Source organism: Schistocerca cancellata, chromosome 1 (assembly GCF_023864275.1).
Source record: "Schistocerca cancellata isolate TAMUIC-IGC-003103 chromosome 1, iqSchCanc2.1, whole genome shotgun sequence".
Lineage (NCBI taxonomy): Eukaryota > Metazoa > Arthropoda > Insecta > Orthoptera > Acrididae > Schistocerca > Schistocerca cancellata.
The window spans coordinates 996894049-996919147 of NC_064626.1; the positions used below are offsets into that span (position 1 = coordinate 996894049).

At 38.1% G+C, this 25099-nt stretch overlaps 1 protein-coding gene across 1 annotated transcript in view; it reads left to right on the forward strand.

Moving 5' to 3' along the window:
- The window catches only part of LOC126088780 (protein PBDC1), a 73682-nt gene extending 64210 nt beyond the window's left edge, over positions 1-9472 (forward strand). Inside the window, exon 5 of the mRNA XM_049906862.1 lies at positions 9201-9472. Coding sequence (XP_049762819.1) covers positions 9201-9410 — 210 coding nt within the window. The 3' untranslated portion in view covers positions 9411-9472. The remainder of the gene's footprint in view (positions 1-9200) is intronic.
- Positions 9473-25099: the final 15627 nt, after the last annotated feature.

A 25099-nucleotide genomic window follows, 5' to 3' on the forward strand; every position in this document is an offset into this window, starting at 1 on the left:
TTTCACTGTTCATTTGTATTCTACCCGCCCCCAGTACTTCATCTGTGGCTAAATTGATGTTTGCTTTCAGTGTCTTCCATTTAGTTTCCACATCCTCTTCCTTCCCTATATCTCGAGAATCTCTTCTACTTTCTTCTTGTATTCTTCTTGCATTTATTTAATTTGGAGAAATTCTGTATTGGTTTCTGCTTTTCCCCTTCTCATTTTGTTCCTTGCTATATTTGTCTACATCTGATGTGGGCTAAGTAATGATTTGTATCTGTGCGCAACTCTACAGGTACTAACTTGTCATTTATCTATAATTAAATTGTCTATTTTGTTTCTTGCAATTCTGTTTGGCGATGCTCAGGTACACTTCTTAGTACCTTTCCTTGGATGCCATGTGCATTTTATCATCATCTCCTTCCAATTGGTGAAGTCTATCAGGCTTAGCCCATTATCATTAGTGACTTCATGCTGGCTTTCTTTTCCAATTATGTTTTGTATACTTGTTCTTTCCTAGTTTTTGCATTGAGATCACCAAGGATCGTTTTCACGTCATGCTTTCGAACTTCGCTGGTTTCCTAGTCCAGTTTGGAGTAAAATGCATCCTTCTCATCTTCATTTGCTTCCTCTGTAGGGGCATAGACACATGTCATTGCAACATAAAAAAAATTGCCTGAAATATCAAAGAACAGAACCTGTCACTAATTTTTTGAAACTAATTGTATTTGCAATAATTGACCTGTATATAAGAAAGTCAATACTGTGATGGCTCCTCTGCCCTCTACTTTACATCAGTGTGTGTTTCCCCAGTGTATTCATTTCTTGTCCTTTCCATTGTATTTCTTGTAGTGTCACTATTTTCACTCTATACTTATCCATTTCTTTTCTAATTTATTGCAGTTTGCCACATCTTTTAAGTGTCTTTACATTCCAGGTTGCTATCATAATATCCATATTCCCTCTCATTAATGTTGTTCCTTCCCAGCTTGCCAGCCTATAATCCATAGCCTTCCCAGGCTGATGTGTAGTATCCAAAAGTGTTCCATTTCATGAAGTGGGGTTTTAGCCCAAGTCCAACCCCCAATGTGAAGGACCAAGATTTACCCTTGGGGTTATCTCCCCAGGAGGTTTGGCTTCCCTACACCTATAGAACCTCCCCCCCCCCCCTCCCCCTCCCCCGACCTAAGTGAGAAAACATTCGTGTGTCTCCTCCATCAAGGCTTTGGTGCTCCTGACAGTATCTATGCTACCAATGGCATAGCCCTCAACTTAGCTGGAGCACGCAAATCCTCCCACATATAACTGAAGATGGCATCAGTAAGGCTCTCTCTTGGGAGGGGTCATCATGGTTTGTAAAATAAAAATCTGTACTCAATAATGTAATAATGATCAGAGCACCGGAAAACACAAAAAAATCAATTGTCTCATTAATCACATTCTGTGACATTTTACCAGCAAAGCTTATATTTATGTCTGGCAATGTGACCTACCACTACACTGATAAGTGACTGGTGTGCCATTTCAGGTAGCCAGCACACAGTGTTACATTCATCCATCTTCAGCTACTGCTGATAATGCCTGTAACTTAAATGACAACTTATTTAGCAATATAAACACTTGGAACATTACTCATATACTGAGAAGTTGTACCTTATAGCATTCTTGTTAGTATTAACAGATTTAGTGAAAAATATTAATTGTATTATTGTATTTCTTGTCCATTGCTGCAGTGCATGCCTAGTTTTGTAGTCTGTAAAAGCAAATCCAGTTTAGGTCACACAGTCTGTGTCTGACATATACCAGCAGTTACTTGTCTCCTTACTGGGATTTGGGGTATATTCTAGCAGCTATGTCACTCTGTTGGAATAAAACTTCTTAATCTAATAGCACTATAGTCTGGAGTACACTGTAAACTGTAGCGCGTTGTCCTCTCCTCATAACAGGCTGGGCTAGTCAGTTCAGAGGTCAGACGAAGGTAACAGCGTATCTCCTCCAAATAGGACCATGCCTAGTAAAGCACTGTGGTGTTTAAAGCAACTTTCAGAATGATGACAGCTTTTGCATACTTACTTACTAATCCAGCTCTATGTAATATGGCCGGTAAAGCCAGTCATATTGTAAATTTATGGTTGTGACTTATTGTAACGAAAGAATATTCAGTACAATCTATTTACATGATTATGTTACATTTATTTATGTCAAGGATCATCTATGTTTTTGCACCAAGTTCAGATCATCTGCAAATCTAACAACATTGTGACCTCCCTAGAGACAACGGTGTCATTTGTGATACTTTATCTTCTGTCAGTGCTTCTCCCTTAAGAGTGATGTACAGGATTCTGTTTGTTGAGAAGTCTTCAGTCCAGTCACATAATTCATGTAATTTATATAGTCCAATGTAAAAACCTTGAACTGTGTTGTAGTCTTCCAGAAGTCAAGAAGCATGGATTCATCATCACAGACTCTCCTGTGAATGAACAGATGATGTTGGGTTTCACATGATCGATGATATGGAATGTGTTGATTCTAACAGAGTTACTTAGTCTTCATAAAAGTCAACGTATGTGAGCACAAAAGATCTTCCACAATTTTGTAACATTGTTTTTAATGAGATGTGTTCGTAATTCCATAAATCTATATTGAGCTTTTACGTAGACACAAATGACCTGTACGTTTTCATTTGTGTACGATGCTCTCAGGATCCAGTTACCTACAATAAACATTTTCTATAAGAGGTACCTCATTGTTGTTGTTAAAACCACAAATTGTCTGTCTTCCTCAACAGATTTGGATGCAGCCTGATTCTGGCAGGAAAAGAAATGCCATAGCCAGTAACTGCCAAAAATGTTCTTCTGGTACAATACTTAAGTTGAGCTTATACTGTCAGATACAGGTAAAATGCAAGAGACTTGTGAGTTCAACATACTTTTCAGAATACTCAAGACAGATGTTCACCAGTAACAAACATATTGAGTAGTTTCATGAATGTCCAAAGGGGCTGAATAGTGGCCACAGTCACAGTTAACGTTTTCCCTCTAACAAATGTTGGTTTCACAATTAATTTTGTGTCTGTGACCTTGTGGCTTGCACACATCTGCAGATTTAGTGTGTGTCACTAGCCATTATAAATTTGCCATTGGCGAGAAATAAGCCTTGTGGTGCACTTGAAAATGAGCTGATGCGTGGAACTGGCCATTAGTGCTAAACAAAGGACTTACTTCAGCCAGTGTGGTGGAAATGTCTTTCTTTGATACTGTGACTGTCATCCATGTACCCATTATCACCTACCTGATGAGACACAATGTTAGGAGTGTCTTGAACTAAATTAAAAGAAGTTGTGGTCAGTTCCATTGATTTTGTTGTAGGGTTGTATCATCTGGCCACAAAGGTGAGATGTAGTAATTCTAATGCTCCTCCAAATAGGGAAGTTCTATAACAAACATGGTCACCTTTGATGCAGGACCCACCATCGTGCAGAACTTGTGGTGAATACATTTCTGTACACTTTAGTGGTTTCTCACTGTGGCTGGCTCATCCATTTTCATGTTGCTAGGTAGTCAAACCATTGTAGCATACTTTTATAGTCTCATTCATTTCTGTAATTGTATTTTGACGATACATCTTGAAACTTGGTCAGATTTGTGGTTAACAATTTTTGAGCAAGAGATGAACGTCTGTTAGTATGAATTGGGACTGAAGAGGCTTTTAAATACAAAGCTGATCCAGAAGGTAAGTATCACTTGGATATTAAAAAAAAAGATTAGCAATTTGTTTTCATTTGTACTTTACTGCAGAAAAATCTAAAAACCATAAACTACTGTACAGCATACTAATCGTGTGAATTAAGATGCGTGCAGTATCATGGCACTACTTGCAACATGCGTGCTTGATAGAATTCAGCCACCTGCGAAATGAATCAGTTTTGAACATTTACCTTCATCTCATCATCACGTGCAAAGTACTGGCCAGCAATAAATTTCTTGAGATTTGAAAAAAAATGGAAGTCAGATGGAGCTATGTCTGGACTTTGAAGAGGATGACTGTATTGTCCCCAGCAAAATTAATCTAGTTGTGTTGTCATTATACATGCAGTATGCAGTCATGCATTTTTGAGCACGAACACAATACAGTCAGTCAGAAGACCATGCCTTTTGTAATCACACACCGTAACTCCCTCAGTATCTCGCATTAAGCTCTACTGCCATTCCAGTAACTGTCATTTAGTTTCAGGTGTCTTGTAACAAATCCATATCATGTCGTCTGTGACAGTCCATTTCAGAAAATCATTCTGTTCTGTCACATAATGCTGCAATAAATCCAAGGCTGCTCCCATGTGTTTCTATTTTTGAATGTCTGTGTTTTTGGTACCCATCATGCACACAGTTTTTCGTACTGCAAATGTTCAGTCACAGTTTCTTGTAATAAAAGTCATGAAATATTTGGAAATGCATTGATTAATAAGAAATCTTTACTTCTCTAATGGAAGTAGTTGTTTGTTGATGCAGGGCACTATTTCTTTTGTGATCAACAGCCATCCATTGTGCTTGTCATCGTGGAAAATTTACTGTCCTTCCTTAAACATTCTAACTTACTTCTGCAACATATTTTCACTAATCATTTTCTCTATGTTAATTTTCACTTATCTGACAGTAAATTTCATGAGGTTGAACATTTGTAGAATTCACTAACTTGATAATGGCCCTTAGTTCACAGCTGGTGAGCCAATCAATTTTCTTTAATGTGATTATTAACAAATAATGGATTCAGATCTTAACAAAATGGAAAAAGAAGCTAAGCTACTTTGTTCTCGAGTTGAATGATGTAACTGCGGATGATTGACCATCATGCAGTCAGATTTGCGGGAGATACATGCAAACGATACTTACTTTCTAAATCGGCTTTGTGAGGTAATATGTTGTCAGATTTTTAACATCTTATGTCATGGGACATTGTAACTGTAGCATTAATAATGACTGACTGCTTCTTTTATGCAGTTTATTGTCTAATTATGCAAACTGAAGGTGAAGGGGAAGAAAGAAATGGAAATGGAAGGAACTTTCTGTGGAATCAGTGGCGACAAGTGAAAAAGCATCCTGGGCTGGGACTTGAACCTGGGATCTCTTGCTTACTAGGCAGTTGCGTTAACAATTGTGCCACCCAGACACAGCGCTTATCACAAATGTGCGGATTGTCTTGGCACACGCCCCAGCTGACTCACATGCCTCCTAACACCACCTATCTGCAGTCCCTGGCCATGTCCTCCATGCTCGCTAAATATAGAAGTGCATCCTCACTGAAGGCTGTGGGTTCATTGCCCACCAAGATGAATCGATTACCGTATTTACTCGAATCTAAGCCGCACCTGAAAAATAGACTCGAAATCAAGGGAAAAAAAAATTCCCGAATCTAAGCCGCACCTGAAATTTGAGACTCGAAATTTAAGGGGAGAGAAAAGTTTTAGGCCACACCTCCAAATCGAAACAGAGTTGGTCCATTGTAACATGAGACACAATTTAGGTCGAATGGATGAAGAAACAGCTATAGTAGTTTGGTTCGAGTCGTAAGCTTAGCAGTTAATCTTTACGAGGTAGCTATTGCTATGCGTCAGGCGCTCCGTCCTTATTTATAAGGGTACCCTTCCTTTTTCACGTGCTTCGTCTGGTTTGAATAGATTGCTTATTTTTCTTTGATCTGATAAGTGCCGTTCTCTTTGTTATAGGTGTTCATGTCACGCTAAGCTGAAAATGCATTACTGCACTGTGTCATGCATTGTTTGTCGCATTCTGATAATGAGTGTTTACGGCCTGTCGCCGCTCGCGACATGGCCTGCTTTTGTGCACGCTACCGCTGCCTACAATTTAAAAAAAAATTGTTGTTACTTACACTGCTGCTTTCTTTGATAATGATCAACAAGAACCAAATAATAGACTGTCTGTGGTAGATGATGTTTTGAACGAGAGTTTAGCGAAAATTTTTCTCCATTTGAAAATCTTTGCAGATGCCTCTTTAGTACATTACATTCTGCACAGAAATTAGAGTAATCTTAGATTTAAAAATCTAGTCGATTGCCGTGCTTCATTGCTGACTGTGTGACTATTAGGCATAAGAATAATACGAATATAAACATGACATGATATATATATTCTTCCGCATTTGCTGTTGGCTCACTCCAGTTTCGAAGTTTATTTGGCAGACAGGATTTAAATGAGATAGCAGCAAACACGAAAGAATACATGGAAAAATGTTTATATTTGTATTATTCTTATGGTGACGAGAATACTGCATGTGATTCACAATTCATAAAAGTTCCTATTAGCAACCATCTCTCCTCACAGGTAGGAAAAAATTCAGAATGTAGAGTTGGCCATATTGACAAACATCCCAAACAGTCTTGCCAGTCGGATTTTCGTAGTACATTGAAATGCTGCTACATTCAAAGATGAACAATATGGAATTTGTATTTACTTCGTTGGATAATGTATGAAAAGGCAGTGGTCGAGACTCGGGGCGGAGAAAAAAGCTCGTCTTCCACATCTTTTTTTTTTTTTTTTTTTTTTTTTTTTTTTTTTTTTTTTTTTTTTTTTTTTTTTTTTTTAAATTATTTATTGTCGCAGAGGTTTTGGCGCCAGTATTTATTTTTGTGCCTGCAAAGCATGCCTATGTAGCGCTACATATATTCGATAGCAGAAGTTAGTTGTGGTGGCACCTACCAACATTTTTCAGAACTTCCGCTTACTTTGCACTCGATTCTAAGCCGCAGGCGGTTTTTTGGATTACAAAAACCGGAAAAAAAGTGCGGCTTAGATTCGAGCAAATACGGTATATGAATGCATGGTGTCTGTTCTTTTGGATATGTTCAAAGAACAGACAGCATGCAATCATATAATAATTTCTAGTGTTGTAGTGCTCCAGTATTAAGCACCTACAACTAATTCAGATGATGCTTGACAACATACAGTTCAGAAGCAGAATGGGATATCTATTTTCATCAGAAAGAAAGTATTCATATTAGCTTTCATAAACTTCTCCTGTACTTTCCTTAATGTAAATGGAGTTACGACCGATAGAATTTCCACTCAATCTCAGAACATCTATGACCTATGACTGCAGAATTTGCTGGCTGCAGCAAATCTGATATCTGAAAGTTTATGTCCCTAGTTATCTGTGAAACTAAACCTGGAGTATTGACTAGCTCTGGTTTCCAAATTGCTGCTGATATATTCGTATATATTTTTGCCTAATGCATGGCTGTATCAAGTTGTCAATCCTTGGTGTTATACACCATGTGAACATTAGGCTAACAGTAGACCCTTATAAAACTGGCCCTAAAACTGGTCTTTGTTGAAGCTGAAAAACTTTTACTTTTGATCCAGAAATATTGTCTAGCCAGTAACACCCCCCCCCCCCCCTACCCCTCCCATTGAATTATTTAAAAAATCAAACTTCTATGTTCGAAACAATTTCAACTCTCTGATTACTGTACAGATGAGTTGATCTGTGAAATATTTCCTTTCATTATTTGGTGGAAGATAGCAAAGGTTTCACAAAGGTTTGAAATTGTGTGTGAAGGTTGTTGGGAATCACTAAGTGCTCTCCTCAAATACTTGGTGAATATGGTGTGTATAATCTGTGTACTGTGATTTATGCTGCCTCAAGACATATACACATTTTCTGTCTTTAATATTTGAGTTATTGTGTCAAACATTTAATGTAAGATTATACCTCTGAATTAGTAGATTATGATAGCATTTTAAATTTTCGATTTGGTAAACAGTTTTGTGTAATACCAAAAATCAAATTTTTATTGGCCCTGGAACCCTTTGATAGGCAAACCTGCAGCTGGGACCTAGTGACTGGGTAATTGTTTGAGTCATTTAGTAATATAGATTACTATGTTAAAGAGGTGGAATGAGAACGGAGACCATACATTTATCACGTGTAACCTACAGCAAAAAAGTTCGTTGGGACTGTGTGTTTGGTGGTGAGCCGAAGTTTGACAATGGGGACTTTTAAAATTTATGTGCCAGTTCCTTAGTATTGTTAGTTGTATATCTGCTTCACATTTCTATTTGATTTACTCTCATAAATACATTAAAATATTTCATATTTTTCCTTTTCGTAAAATGATTGTAAATATAGTTCAAACCCATACACTCAAAACTACAATACATGATTCCATTATTACAAACTTTGCAAGTAGATACTTTGTGTACATGCTTGTGTAATTAATACCTTACTGGCAGCAGAGTTTGGACACAGGTTGAATTTAAAATGACTTTAAAAAAATTAATAAGATGATGATGATTTTTTTTGGTTAACTTACTGTTTCCATCCATTGTATTTCAACATCGTCTTTACTGTTAAGTGTCCAGTGATATAAATTCTGTGTGTGCTGGAGGTAAAGTTTTAGTTTAAAAATATGTACTTTGAAATGAGTGTTTGTAGGCATTGTAACTTCAACAAACAATTTTTATTCTTTTGTCGTCTTGTTAAAAGTTCAGTCTCAGTATTCAGACCAGTCTGTCAAAATACAACATCACTCCCTGTACAATACAGAACAGATATGACTTCTCCTATACACATGCATTGAACAACTCTAAGGGGGACAAAGGTATACAAACACTTGCAGTACAGCACTCTTACAGAATATCAAGTTTACTTCCAAAGGATTACACATATGAGTGATACTTTTTTTTTTTACAGAATAAATGACAAAAATAGTAATAACAAAAGTTTCAAATGTAATTACAATTTCATTTAAAATTGAAAATATTAAAAATAATTGTTTTATGAAGAATACTAATTTTTATGTTAAATGAACACTAATTTAGTTATGAAGACTAATTTAGTTATGTTGTCAAATTACACTAAACTTGTAGTTACAATTTTGACAATCTTGGATCATGTTGTACATTTGTCTGTATCATACTGTACAATACATGGTGGGAAAGAGGTGCACTAACTGGTTCCATTACATAGTGAAGTGCACAAAGATATGCACAAACCTGTATGAAAACTATCACAGTTAAGAAATTCAAATGCAGCTGCTCAAAAACCAACAGTCATACAAAATTGATAGTTATGATGATGATGCTGCTGCTGCTGCTGCTGCTGCTCCTCCTCCTCCTCCTCCTCCTCCTCCTACTACTACTACTACTACTATTACTAGCCAGTATGATTTTTGTGCAGCTAACATTGATTTATCTGTCTAACAGAAATGGCGTCCTTTTTGTGAGCGGTTCAAGAACATTGTGGAAGACTACAGTTTTGGGACACTCTTACGACTTGATCACACAGGAGAGTACAATGAACAAAACAGTATCCTTGCACCCCGGATACAGTTTTTAGCAATTGAGCTTGCTCGCAACCGTGAGGGTCTCAATGATTGTATAAGACAAAAATATAGACCACGCAGAAATGACTAATTACAGATTTTGTTAATTTCAGGAGAAAAATAAAAAAAGTGTTTTATTCTTTTGTGAATGAACTTCATTAAAAATTTAATTTGTATTAATCTTAGCAGAATTCCCTTGTTCTTTTCTTCCTTAAGCAGTAGGAATGTAAATAACTGTCTCTCATGTCATCCAGTGACCTTTCAGTTGTACAGTTGCATAACACTCCCTTCCATTTCCATACATAACTGCTTATGTTTCTACATCATGTTCCTAACAATCACTAATGTAGGAGTTACGTATGAAATCTGCACATGTCATGTGGCATTGCAGACAAAAGACCAACTTGCTTACAGTAATTTATTGTATGCTGGTCTGCTGCTCCTTTGCAATCTGCACTTTCGTTAATTTTTTTGTCATCCATAGTTTTATACTTGCAAAGATGCCTTTCTCCCCCTTACCTTTGTACTCCTAATTAATCTGAAATCCTTTGTTTTTAACTGTTTAAAAATAAAAAATTCCAATAAGGAATTTATTAATTTCTGAAAAAGCACAGATGGATTGGACAGTATGTCATCAGAGCTCAATATCCACAAAAATGCTGACTCTTTAACTTTCAGAACAACAGGGAGGGGGGACAGTGTGACTCATCTTGTTTTTGGAGGAAGTGGGCCAAGATAAACGAGAGAAAAAATATTGCATCAGTAAGTAGTGTGCCAGTTTTAGGTCACAGATGATTAATGGAGACAGAAATAAGGATGGATGTAGTAGAACAGACAGCAAATGGTGGGAATAAAACAAAATATAATCAGTAGAACAAAAGGTAAGAACTTAAGAGAAAAAGTTAAATAAATAAAATGCACAAACACAACAGAGTAAGGAAAGAGTGGGAGGCGGCAAACATAGTGAGTTTGGAAAGTTAATGGGATGAGAGGGTAAGTTGCAGAATATAGGAGGAACATGGCATTGGATGTGAGGTGTAACAGGCACTAAAGTCTCTTATTTAATGTTATAGTATGTGCTCAGTAACTGGGTACTATGTAGGTAGCTTCCCAGTGTCGATTCATGGTTCCTGTAATTTCTACAAAGAAATCTGCATATTAAACACATTGACTGGTATATGACACATGTAATTTTGTGAATGGGATTGCCATTGATAATATACGTTGCATCAGTGGTGGAGTACTCCCATGAGATATCGAAGGGATGGATGGTTCCGGATGTTGAAAGGCTGGGTGGGGGTGGGGTTGGGGCTGGGGGGAGTGGGGATACTTACGTGTTTGGAAAGGAACTTCGTTCCCAAGAGTTGAGATAGGGTGGGAGAGTGAAGACTGTCTGAGATTAGTTTTTGCACAAGACCAGTAGGAGTAGTTGCAGGGGAAGATGGTCTGCCAGAGTCTGGTGTCATGTTGTACAATTTTGTGTAGGTGTGTACAGATGCCAGAGCTGCAGGGGAGGGAGCTTTCACTGTGGAAGGGACTGCAGCTATCAAAATAATAGGTATCATTGTTTGTTGTAGACTAAAGGTTGGAGGCATACCTTTGAGGTAAAAGTCAACAGGTAAAATGGAGATTTATGATTTGGAGAAGGCCCAGATAAATTTCAGTTTGGAAAAGAAATTAACCTGTGGTAATAAGGATAAGAGTTTTTCACCTTGAATCCAGTCCACAAATGCAACATAAATGAATCTGTTCTAAGTTATGGGGCGTAAATTAAGGGAGTTTACTAAACTTTTTCCATTGGCTTACTTTTAATTTGTTATAATTGTTTATTAATTTTTTGTTTTATTTATCTTTCTTTTCCTGTACATCCATGTAACTCCTCTCCACTTTCTGTCATCTCTGAACAGAAGTATGATAATTCTTACTCCTTGAGATGCTTTTTGCATCATCTTTGTGCTTCCTTCCATCTTGGGACTAAATCAATCTTTATTGACAGGGAGTCTGAGTAACCTACCCTCACAGTTCTGACATCTCCGGTATTTTATCTTTTCTGTCTAAAAGAAGAAGTCTGCGGTTCTGAATACTAGGAATTTAGTCTATTTTTGTGTGTGAGTACTGGCTAGTTCAACTGCCTACTTGTGAAGTAAGTAATTTGATTTTAGCATTATACATTATGATGAGTTAAACAAAAGCTATAAAGGAAGTAAAATTCCCATTATACAAAATTTTAAAGTGGGCAGAGAAGGGGATGCATTTCGAAAGGTAGCACTATAATGTAACTGTGGACTGCTGGCAACGGTGGCAGAGAGGTTCTAGGTGCTTCAGTCTGGAACCACGCGAGTGCTGCGGTCACAGGTTTGAATCCTGCCTCGGGCATAGATGTGTGTGATGTCCTTAGGTTGGTTAGGTTTAAGTAGTACTAAGTTCTAGGGGACTGATGACCTCAGATTTTAAGTCCCATAGTGTTCAGAGCCATTTTGTAACTGTGGACTGATATGCAACTCTCAAAATACAGAACTGGAAAGTGAAATTGTGAGCTATTTGAACGTGTACCATAAATGATGAACAATGTACAACTATTTGTTACTTCTATTAAACCCTTTACGAACCACTATTGGACTGCGTCCAACATCATGATTTTCTGGTACGGTTCTGCTGTCGTTCGGTGTCTGACACATTTCCATTCTTGTGCTTTCTGTCCACTCCATTGCTGGAATTCGCTAGGCTCACGGCAGCAATTAGTACGAAGATCTGGCAACTCAAAGCTTGTTGTATTTGCATGTTTATAGTCCAGTAATGGTCAGTAGACAGTGTGGTGATATTGCTAGCTGGCTTCTCAAAGACCTTAGGATGAAGGAGAATTTAGAGATGAAAGTGACTGGGAAGAAACTTCCACTGTGTGCAGTGATATAAGTTGTAGTGAATCAGTATCTGCTGATGTAGTGGACAGCGCTGAAGAGACAGCCTATACCTGTAGCAAATACCTGTAAAGTTTATTGTGATGGCAGTGGCACTCTTATGAAAAGTTTCCTTTTTCTGCCCCACAACAAGATTTCACCATTCCCCATGGTGTTCAACCAAAATCCGAAGTTGAATATTTCCAACTTGTCTTTACTGACAATCTTATTAGTGAAACTGTGAATGCCACAAATATGAACACTAAAAAAAATGAAATCATGGAAAATCCAGAATGGAATGTAACAGTGTGGTGAAAAGGAAAGTTGCCACTCACCATATAGCGGAGATGCTGAGTCATAGATAGGCACAACAAAAAGATTGTCACAAATATAGCTTTTGGCCAGTAAGGCCTTCATCAAAATTAGATGACAAACTCACTCATACACACTCACGCACACTCAACTCACACACGAATGCAGTCTTAGGCAACTGGGGCCACATTGTGAGCAGCAGCTCCAGTGCGTGATGGAAGTGGTGACTGGGTGGGGCTGAGGAGGAGGCCGGGGAGGGGGAGGGATAGTAGGGTAGGGGTGGCAGTCAGTGAAGTACGGATGGGGAGTGCGCAGGTACAAGGTGGAAAGAGGGTAGGGCAGCTATGTGTAGTCAGCAGGTTAGACGGAGGGCAGCGGTGAGGGCAGGAGGGGGGCTGGGGGGGGGGGGGGGGGGGATAGTGGAAAAGGAGAGAAGTGAAAAGGCTGGGTGCGATAGAGGAATGAGGGTTGTGTAGTGCTGGAATGGGAACATAGAAGGGGCTGGATGGGAGAGGACAATGACTAATGAAGGTTGAGGCCAAGAGGGTTATAGGAACGTAGGATATATTGAAGGGAAAGTTCCCACCTGTGCAATTCAGAAAAGCTGGTGTTGGTGGGAATGATCCATGAAACAGGCTGTGAAGCAGTCATTGAAATGAAGGATGTCATGTTTGGCAGTGTGCTCAGCAACTGGGTGGTCCACTTCTTTCTTGGCCACAGTTTATCATTGGCCATTCATGGGGGCAGACAACTTGTTGGTTCTCATGCCCACATAGAATGCAGCACAGTGATTGCAGCTTAGCTTGTAGATCACATGACTGGTTTCACAGGTAGCCCTCCCTTTCATGGGATAGGAGATATTTGTGACTGGACTGGAGTAGATGGTGGTGGGAGGATGTATAGGCCAGGTCTTGCATCTAGGTCTATGACAGTCGTACGAGCCATGAGGTAGGGGGTGGATCCAGTGAGCAATGGAAGGGGAGGGGAGGAGGGTTCAGAACAAGGCAGCTCAGCACGAGGAACTATTGTCAATCAGTCTATTCTACAGCTGCTAATAGTTCTATGGAGATGTATTGTATCACCTCACAGTGGCTAATTAATGTCTTTTGTGGCAAATGTATTTCCTGAAACAGTTGCATTGGTGATCAACGGCAATGAGATGAAACTTACATTTCTTTTAATTGGTGAGGCAAAGAATGTGGGACAGCTAAGTGCAAGACATGATATTTGTTATGATTGTTGCAGCCTTAGGCAATGTCTTTTTCAGATGAAGTTAAAATTGAAGTCAACATGTGTTTTGTGACCATTTTTTTGCATGTTAAATAATGGTCGCTGAAGACTTGTGGATTTGTGGAAAATTATTTTGAAGAAAATTTTTACATGAGGTTACTAAACATCTTATTCTGAAACTTATCACTCAACTGCAGTTCTGACAGTAGCTAGGCATCTGCCACTGACCTATTGTAAATTGATACTGACCTTCCCTTAAGAGAACTACATTTCACTTTAGGTTTGCCACCATGAAATATACATGCTTGTGTTGAAAACTATGGCAAACTTAACGTATTGTCATTCCTCTGAAGACGACGGACAGTTTGCACTTCCCCTGTGCTACTTAATGCTGTCTGACAGCCACATTTTTTGGTGAGTGCTCACTATTTGAGGGGCAAGCAGACATGAACGCACTTGCTCACCTGACTATCTCCTGAACAGGCCTGTGGTGGAGGATACAAAGTATACTGGTATCATTTTCCCCTCCCTTCTGTTCAATTCATGGGAGGTACAGTGAGAACGATGGTCAGTATATTTCTGTATAAGCCCATAGACATCTAAAAGTGAGTACGATCTTTACACTAGAAATATTTTAGAGGAAGAATTGTTTGAATATGAGCTTTCAGAATTTTGTGATTGAGTATCATTGTAATGCACTACGTCTTGTAACTTCTGCCACTATAAATCATCGAGCATTTCTGGTATGTACTCACACAGACGAACTAAAACAATGATGGATTGTGACTCTGTGCTTTGAATAATTTTTTTATCTTTTCTTTTCAACTCGGGAAGGCTCCTGGACTGATTAATAGTACTCAAGAATTAAGCAAACTAGGATTTTAAGATACTCCATTCATGTTCAAATTACACTTCCTTAGTATTCTTTCAGTTGATCTGAGTCTAGCATCTATTTATCTTCCCTCCATAGGACAGATGACTGTTGGCATGTTACTGTGTGAAACATCTTTAGGCAAACTCTGCAACAATCATCAGAAAGGTCCAAGGCAGAGGGTATTCCCTGAGTGATCTCATCATTGTGGAAGGCTCAATGGATCTCTACACAAGTATGCACATATCCTTTGGGACCATGTCCACCCCTGCATGCAGTTTGTTTTTCCTCAGCACGATGGCACCTACCAGCAGGACAATGCAACTTGTCACACAGCTCACAGGATACATGCATGATTTAAAGGGCAGCAGGATGAGTCTGCTGTACTCCAATGGGCCAAACTGGGGTGCATATTTCTGTGTCTCCTTTAAATAATTTATCAAATACATTCACATTCCCCATTAATTCTTCCAGTTTCCATCAGGCAGCCTTGAACTTCAATTTGTCCCATTCCTCTAGTAGCAAAAATTTATGAATCTTAGGAGGAGATATCCACTAATTAACGTTACATTTATTCTCCTCTTTTCCAAACCAACTGCAATTAATATCCTCATTCAGAATCATGTATTAATAATTCAATCCAATATATGTTCCAATTTGCTCCTCAGGACAACGCTCAACAGCAATATGTCCGTAACTCCCACTTAACCTAACTCAATTAATCAATTCATCACCATATGAAAGCTATGCGCATCCATTGGCACCTGCACATCAAGTAATATTTCATCATTTATGTCATCATTGCTACAAATATTATTAGAACAGCTGTCTACTCCCCTTTAAATAGGTTCATCTTTGTTACTTGCACAACTTTTATTATCAAACAAAACTTTTGTCCTTTGAGGCAGTATCCATTTTTGCTTTTCCCTGTGGATTAATGGTTGTGCTTTAGGTACTTCAATAATTTTAGTTGAGCATAAACCTGCATTGTTTACAGTGTGTATTAGCTGAGCCCATTCATTTTTAGCAAATGTTTTTTCAATATGAAAACTAGAGTGATAATCGTTAAATCTGTTTTTTTTTTCCATTGATTATATTGTTCTCTTTTATTCCAATTGGTGAATGTTTTACATCCACCCCAAAATCTTGCACTTCCTAAAATAGTATCTATGTGACACATACCCATTTCTGCATTCTGTGATACTCATTTCTTGTTGTATTGTATCCCTGCCTGGTCCTTCTCATTGCATTGTCATTAGCCTCCCTGTGAACCCTGATTGAGGCCTCAGTTAGTTTTCAGAATGTCTGTTCTGGAAACTTCTATCTGGTGGCCCCTCCTGCCTAACCCCTTGTCTATTATATCCCTCTGTTCCTCCAAATTTCCCCTTCTTCCCCCCAAAATTTCTATTCTGTCCTTAGCATCTATTCCTCCAATACTTGTCTTGATTACTAGATCCATTTTTCTCATTCGTCCATCTATTGCCCTAGTTTCCATTGAAATTAATGTAATTTCCCCTATACTAGTTTCCACCATTTTGCTCTGTAACATGGAGCCCTATACATATTTTAAATAAAGTTAATAAATTCCTTTTTAGAATCAGTAGGGATATGAATTAGTTCTCATTGTAAAGAACCAGACAGCCTCAGTTTGTAACCTAATTGCTGTGCTTGTACTTATTTAGGAACACTGTTTCAAATGTCTTGAAATCTACAAATCACTCGGCATGTTGATTGGTCAGGTTTCAGCTGCTGCTGCTTCCAACTGCCTTTCTACAAAATTTACTTTATTTGGCATCTCAGGTGTGCCAGCTACAAAACTGTCTCTGCATGCAGCGAGGAAATCCACTGAAAGATGTAGTACGAAATTCTTCTCCCACATGTAACCTTAATATTCCACTTCTTATCCGGCTGCTAAACTACTTTCATTTTTCTTCAAAATACTTACTTCCTCTTCTAGTTTCTCAGTATTATTTCTAATCCCTATGTTACTCTCAAAAATTTCTACTTTAGTTGATTTTAACTCTGCATCTGTTTGATTTTCATATAATTTCCACTTTTGTTCTTGTGCCTGAATCTGCCCCACAAGATTACTTTGCACAGATTCAATTTTGTCAGTCAATCCTTCTCCACTTCCTTAACCTCCTTACTTGCTCCATCTACCAATTTAACATTACTTTCAATTTTATTCTCAGTACCCGTAAATCTCAATTCCAACTGACCAGATTTGTCAATGTTTTTATTTTATCCCCAAGCTCTACTTTTAATTCCCCAAATTTCAATCCATTCCACTTTCATGTTTGTTACTAATATTTCATTCCAATTCAGATTCTGTAGTCCCTATCAAAATCTCTCTCTCCAGCTACCTCAGATTTTATACTCTCCATCTCTGAATCTACATTTCCTATCTTGGAATCATCTTCTCTGATTTCTTACTCAATGTGTCAGAAAATTCAGTAAGTTGACTTCCTGGCACTCAGTCTATTTCTCCTGTTTGTATCCCAGGTCTATTTGTACCAGTCCCAACTTCTGACTCACAAAGACTTGCCAATTTTTCAGTTTCTTTGGCCATGGCTGACAACTGGAAAACTCCAGCAAGAAATAAGCAATTGATGCTGTTACTTAGCTTAAATCTATTCCTTACTACTGTGGTGAGATATGTTGTGGAAGATGGTGTCAGGAATCACGGTCTACAGTGAGGAGATGCTGCAGTTACGGTGCAAAAATGATGTGGCTCAGTGGGGGCAGTAGGGAGATGTGGGACATGGGATCTGTGGCGTAGAAATGCTACAGTATTAGTGGCGACATGGAAGTGGTTGCATGGGGACAAAATGGTTCAGGTGGCATTATCAGAGATGCTGTAGCGTGTGCAGACATCAGCATGGATCAGGCAGCAGCGTGATGATAGTGACCATGTGAACATACAGCAGCCTGAATTTGTGAAGCAAAGACTGTGGCACAAAACAAGGTGGCATGTAATCTGTGTCCAATGTATGAAATCAACTATACCATAGCCTATTGCTGTATCAAATTTTCACCTATGCATTATGATTGTATTGCCAAAACTACTGTTGCTAATGCACTGCTTATAGCTCGGAGCCCTCACAGTGACAGTTCAAAAAAGGCCTAAAGTTTTACTGGACACCTGATCCGAAAATATATCATAGAATGAAATGAAAATGATGGTTCTATCCCAGATGGACCCCCACTCACACTGTATGAAGCCTGTCACTAATTTCTCCCTGATGATACCAACCAACAGTGATGCCTCTGGTATGACCAACAGTGGACAAGCACACAACCATTTAATACATTTAGTGGCTTGACTACTGGTGTAAGGGCTGGTTGCGTGCCATTAGATTGTGTGCTACACAAAATTCAGTAACAATAATCCAGTATTTTGAAAAGCCAATGAACAGTTTAAAGCACAAATATGAAACACCAAATGAGAAACTGGGACTGATCCATGTAGACGATGATCTATCCTGACACAGGTTTGACTCTGCTTTAGTTTTATTATAGTCAACAAAAATGTTCCCTTGATTGATGGCCAGACAGAAAATAATTTTAATTAAACATGATTTTAGTATAGCGGTGCAAGAAAACAATTAGTTCCTGTACCGGCAATGTGTTACTTGCACAGTGGTATGGTATAGTACTTTAACTTGCTAGTGTGGGTTAATTTCTCATGTTGATCTAGTTTACAAAGTCTGTTGAATAACAGTGTCTCATATGAATATCAATACAGTTGATCATGTTAACTCACAAAAATAAAATGCATATCTATAGTTGCAAATTGCTTTTACTAAAAAAGTTCAAACTGCCTACCACATTATCACAAGCTAACACTAGCAGCTCTTACGCTGCACAGTTCTTACCCCAGCCAAGGTCACTGACGATATGTGATTAAACTTAACCTGCCTTCTCTACTTGGTCATGTGACCACTTATTGGGTAATGATAGGGCTTTAACGTTTTGACCACCATTAGGAATTATCTAAAAATTTTAACATAAATCACATTAAACAATGAAGATATTTTTTCACATTTCATTTGCATTCCAATATTACACAGATTAATTTTCTATGTAACTGAAATTATGTCTTTTGGATATGTGTTTTACTCTAAGAATCAAAACTGCTGGAACATAGTAAAGTTCACAGCTTAATCTTCATGTCCTGCATTACTGACTTAGTCAAATGACACATTCACAACTTTGCATTACCAGAGTTTCTTACTAATATTTCTTACTAATACTTATAAATGGAGTACAATAATATGAACTATTTATGCAGAGGCCAATCTTTTTGTGTAATTTTATCAGACTTTCTGATTTGGTACACAACCACTGCAGTGCAATGTCTTTGCTTATAACAAATTCCTCTTTTGATGTAACAGAATGTCACATAGGCTGTTTCTATGCCATTTTCCTTTATATGGCATGTCATTTGTCTGTCAAAGTGCACAGTCATGAATAACTCCTGTTACAAACAATATTCAAGCTTTAATAACATTACTGATATTGTTATTAACTGTGGTAAATACTGATTAGACTCACCATTTTACTGGTTTTTTTTCCCTAGTGTTCTTCCATGAATATATAATTTAGTTTTAGATGCACTTAGAACTCCGCCATGTTAGTGTGCTGACTGGTGGTGCTTGACCGTGTGTTGATTTAATGACACAAGATTTCCTGGGGCAATTGGGAAAAGGTGTTCCCACAGTTGGACAACCAACAATATGGCATGTTGGTGAGTTGGGAGCAGTGAGGATCTTTTAAGCTTGATGCACAGTGTAGTGAGAGGTGGTTCTAGTTCCCCAGCCTCGTCACAGAATCTAGGTGTGGGGTTGGTCCTGTAAGCTCCTGTGGCAAGTATGAGCCCCTAAGGCAGATAGTGTCAGTGATATTCAGGTAAGAAGGTCTGTCTGATTTGTATACTGTGGATCCATAGTTGCCATGAAAAAATGAAAGCCCTATAAAAGCAGAGCAGTCGTGTCCTGTCTGCTTCCCAAGGTCTGTGGCTATGCCACTTCAAGACATTCAGTGCTCTCTGGATCCTTGACTACAGGTCCTTTAGGTGTGGTCACCGCGATAGTTTGGGAAAAAAAAGGCCCAGAAATGTCACTGAGCCTTGAAATGTAGAATGGTGTATGAAATTCAGGTCAAATAAAAATATGATGAGAATACACACACACACACACACACAGAGAGAGAGAGAGAGAGAGAGAGAGAGAGAGAGAGAGAGAGAGAGAGAAATCCATGTTTGCAGCCTATTCCTTCAAACTCATCACAAAGTTGTTACTGATGAGTTGCTGCTGTCGTGTTGCAGGAGGGGGGAAAAAAGCTGCTAAAACATCCACAAATAAGGAGTATTGCACAGGATTCCCTACAGTAGGTGTTATACTGCCAATGGCTATGCCAAAGAAAAAAATTAAAAAAATGAAATAATCATATGGCATGATGACCAGGAGTCCTCACCCAGGGGTGTTTGGCCACCGAGCTGCAAGTCTTTTTCAGTTGATGCGACACTGAGCAACTTGTGTGTCGATGATGAGGGCAACACAAGACCCAGTTCCCGAGCAGAGAAAATCTCTGACCCAGCCAGGAATCGGACTTGGGCCCACTTGCATGGCAGTGGGACATGCTGACCAATCAGCTGAAGGGAGACACTTACAACACTTCCCTGGGAAACAACATTCTCCTGCTCAAAACTATCTGATAACAAGTCACCAATTTGATAGCTGAAACACAGTTTTGATAAGAAGGATAGAATGAATATGAGGAGGTGGTTATGGAAGTCCCATTGGTGAAGCTGATCAAGAATATTGTACCTCCAAGCAGTTTATTGTGCCATACACCTTATTGATGTCAAAAAATATCCCTAAACAATGCTGTTTTAAGTAGGAAGGCCTGCTGGATAGCCATAGCCACCGCTAGCAAGATAACTGGACAGCCACCTCTGAAATGAGAGTATGTATAGACCTGCCTGGTTTGTAATAGTCAAACCAGATGACAGTTGACCACACACTACCATGTTTTTCTTGCACAGTTTGTTAAGCTGACACTCTGGTAACTACTGGGATACGTTCAGTCCCTTCCTGGTTTGAGGAGAGTATCGAAAGTGCTTACCTCCGCAAATTGGGAAATCATCCTCTTGGCCATACCAAATTAAAATATTCTAAGAGATTACCTGCTTGACTTATACAACTGAGGTGGGACTTGGTCCCCACAGGTTGCCCAGCTGCAGCTGTTCTGCCTTAACAGCTATGCTTATCATCAGTGCACAGCACACCTAGAAACTGGGAACTGAGGGGGGCTTCCCACCCCACCCCCCCCCCCCCTCCCGCCCTTGTGCCCACCATAAAAAAATTTAAAAAATAAATAAAATTCATTAATTGTTCTTATATTACATTAATAACATACTTTTGAAAGATCTATTGATGCATAATCAGCTTCTAGAACCTGAATATTTCTTTTAAAACTGTTTTCAAAAATGCATCTTAGAACTTTCACTTACTTCGTCATTTAAGTTTACTAAGTCTAATTATCTTGAGAAAAATTAGTAGTAAAAGTTGTTATAGTGCAATTGAAGTACACTTTACTATAATTAAAAAATATTACAAAAACTTGAGGTAATGTACAAATAGCTTAGGTACATAATATAGTTTTGTGAGAAGAATTATTCACCACTTTCTTCGGAACCTACTTCACACTTGGATTGTACAACAGTTTTTTTTTCTGTGTTTACCACATATGTATCTCTTACAACTGTTGCAGATTATTGTTGTTTTTTCACTTTGTTATACTTTTCTGCTTTGAACGGCTTTCACTAATAAACAAATGACATCTACGTTTACCTCCATGAGCTTCCTTTGCACCAAAGTTCTGCTTGATTTTCCACCAGAGAATACTTTACATACTTGAAACTACAAGCTTCGGCAGTCCTCGAATATTTGTAGCCCTTTCTTCAATGCATGGTTTCATGAGCTGTAGTCCCAATTCTTGAAGAAAAAGTCATCACTTATTAAGTTTTTTTTTTAATTCCGGTCCAGAAACTTCAACAAAAATAATGTATAAAATAGTGTATAATTATACCGCTGCTATGTCCACACGAGTATAGAAAACACATCGGCCACCATTTTGTAACCCTCTTAGTTGAATATTTTCTCGCCTTGTCAATGTCAGCTTTACTCTCATTATAATATAAATTAATAACTGTTTTCTTTTTAGTGTCAATAGGTGAACCAATTGCAGTGTTATAATGTTGTTGAGGAGATAGAAACAACAGATTTCTTTTGGGTTTTGGGATTGTTTGTTAGAACGAGGAAGGAGAAGAAATGGGGACAGCACACAAATTATGGAAGAATATGATGATTCCAAATTCATAAAAAAATTTCATAGTACTATTTGATCTCATGCTTGAGAAACTGGAGCATATGAATGAAATGTGAAACTATTTCCTAACATAAAGCTTTTTGCTTGTAGTAGGCCAAATAGCCATTCCATAGTGGTACTTCGCAAATTACATTCTGTCGTATTATAAAAATGACCGTTATTACCAAAACAGTCTCACTTATTTGGTGTGTGTTACAGTTGCTGCAATATTAGAAAGACCTATTTTCTTTTATCTAGTAGACAGTGACAAAATACACGTAATCAGATCGAGAAATCACACCAGGCTTGGGTATTATTTGTATTAACAGCTTTCTCAGTATTAGACGACGACATTTCAATTTTTCATGTAACAAAACGTTTGACGAATTTTGATGAGGTAATAGATTCATTCGCAGAAAAGAAAGCACGCCATGTAAAGCTGTAGCAAGATTAGACAGAAAAAAATGCTAAGATCTAAGGACTGAATAAATGTGTAATGTTTTGCTTGTCTCTTGTCTATACTGGTTTTATGTATCCTATATTTAATTTTATGTCACACAGAACAACAAGTTACTAGCTAATAGGCAATAGTGTGTCCAAATTTTCTGAAGAATTCTTCTTCTTCCCATTAGAAATAATCCCATCCAGTATTAATTGTGAGGTTTCCTTTTTTATTTTATTTTAATTTTATTAAGAGGGGCAGGAGTCAAACTGGTGGACTGGGAGCAGGAGAGGCAGCACAAGACGTTTTAATTTCCACTATCCTGAATATAGTTTAATGGTATCCATTACAAAATATACACATTTGAGTTCTACAATGCAAATTGCAGTGACGTGCTGTGTGAAGAGGCGTGGCACTGCACTTTGGCACACTCGAGACCAAATAACACTTCTTACATTTCCTCAAAGTTATATCCAACTCTTCAGAAAGATGTGCAATACAAAATGAAAAAATTTTTGAAAAGTCTTTTTTTTATTTTATTTTTGATGTCCTATCTCAAACGCTCTAGGGAGGCGGGTGGAGGGCTAGTCTCCATGTGATCCGTGTTTACATTTAGTGATTTTGCTGTTTCCTCTTCATTTACTGCTCTCACGTCAAGTGAAAAAAAAAAGTTATTCCTGTGACTGGGAGATATCAAGTGAATTAAAATACATTCACATAATGACAGAGGGCTAAAATATGTTATTAGTTTCAGATTTTATTTTATTTACAACTTTGACAGTCAACTATTAATCGCCTTGTAGAATGATGAAGTTATTTTTGTCACCTTGCTAAAGAAATTCGGCTTTTATTTATCTCTTTTGCTAAGGCAGCCAATTTATTTGAAACAAAGTGTTTAATTCCACACTATTGGCTAGTTTCAACTGTTTGATGCATTTCAAGTGCACATTTTCATCTTCTAACACGTATGGTATAATAAAGAACCAAACATGAGATAATACAGCACTGGTACTTCAAGAAAATGTACATTCCGAAGACCACACTAAAAAGCTTAATATCAGGTCGAGGTCTACTTTGTTGGGAATGTGGATATACGAATGTGCACTTTAAGGTGAATTATTCATTTTAGTACGGGTCACGGAATGCCGACACTCTTGGAGTATCCTCTGATGTCTTGTTTGTTTTATGACGTAATTTAAGATCTTTTAGTGTTTTACACATAAGGGCTTCCTCCATCATCGTAGCTGTGCAAGTGCGGTGATGCCTCTTATCTGGCGCTCTCTGGCAACTGCTGGAACAAACCTATTTCTAACAGATTGCAGGAAAATATTACGAATTGTGGTTTGAAAAGCGTTATTTTCGAAGTAAATTTCCTTTTACGCAAGATTAACTATGTGCAAGAATGTATGATGAATTTCTTAAATCACAAGAGTGTTTGACTCTCATTTAAAAATCAACTCTTTGATGACAAGGCATTCAGAAGAATTTCGATCCCAGAAGATTAGAGCTTTATGTCGGTATTAAACATTTTACTGGCACATGTATCTTAAAGTGTAAAACGCGCAAAACAGATCAACATTATATGTGAAAGCTTATTTTCTCTTGTAGCTTATTAATCTTAGAGACAAATGTTATATATGAAACCTTTGGTTTTCTTGTAGCAACACTATGTATATTAATTTAAACCATTAACTTTTCCTATTCGTGTGTTTTTGCGCTACTTAAGTGATGTTGCTATTGGTTGACTACTCAAGTGTCCTATGCTCTGAATATCTGCTGCTATCGGCTGGCGAGATCACGTGACATGAACTATGACTGGCTTACAAAAGCGCACTGCAATCTCTGTTTCAATGCTTCGGAAAGTAACATGCAGTGTTTGGTGGAATCCAAATTTATACTTTCGTAATAAGAAAATATGCAGCGTACATGTTGCTGCACAGCAAAGAACAGTCCAAAACATGATTTTTTTCCCCTGTGTTTCATCTTCTAATGTGCCGGGAAATTCTAAGCCACTGTATAAAACCATAATGTTTTAAATGATTGACAAATTTTACAGTTCTGAGGGTAAGTATACTGTCACTTGCTGGGAGTTTTGTTTCTTTGTCACGTATACACCCTGTTAGTATTGAAAGGCAGCATGGAGGGTAAAAATCATAGAGGGAGACCAAGAGATGAATACACTAAGCAGATTCAGAAGGATGTAGGTTGCAGTAGGTACCGGGAGATGAAGAGGCTTGCACGGGATAGAGTGGCATGGAGAGCTGCATCAAACCAGTCCCTGGACTGAAGGCCACAACCACAACAACAACAAGCATGCATATAAGTATACCATATTTGCCAGGTTTATCCCTCATGAAGACCTTGAATTGACGTCTGCCACAGAACAATGACAACATTTCATCAGTAACAGTGTGTATCCCAACAGAATAATGTTTTGGCAGTAATTCATTCATTTTATGAAAACCTTCTCGTATTGCAACAAACTTATCACATTTCCTGCAATCGTTTAATGACTCTGTCATCAAATCTTAATGTTTCAGTAAGCTGCTGGAATCATGTTCAGCTCATGGTAGCAGTATAAACAAATCTTCCTGAAGTGTAGGACCATAAATCTGTAACAGTTGGCTTACCATCGTTTTCCTTCCTCATAATAATAA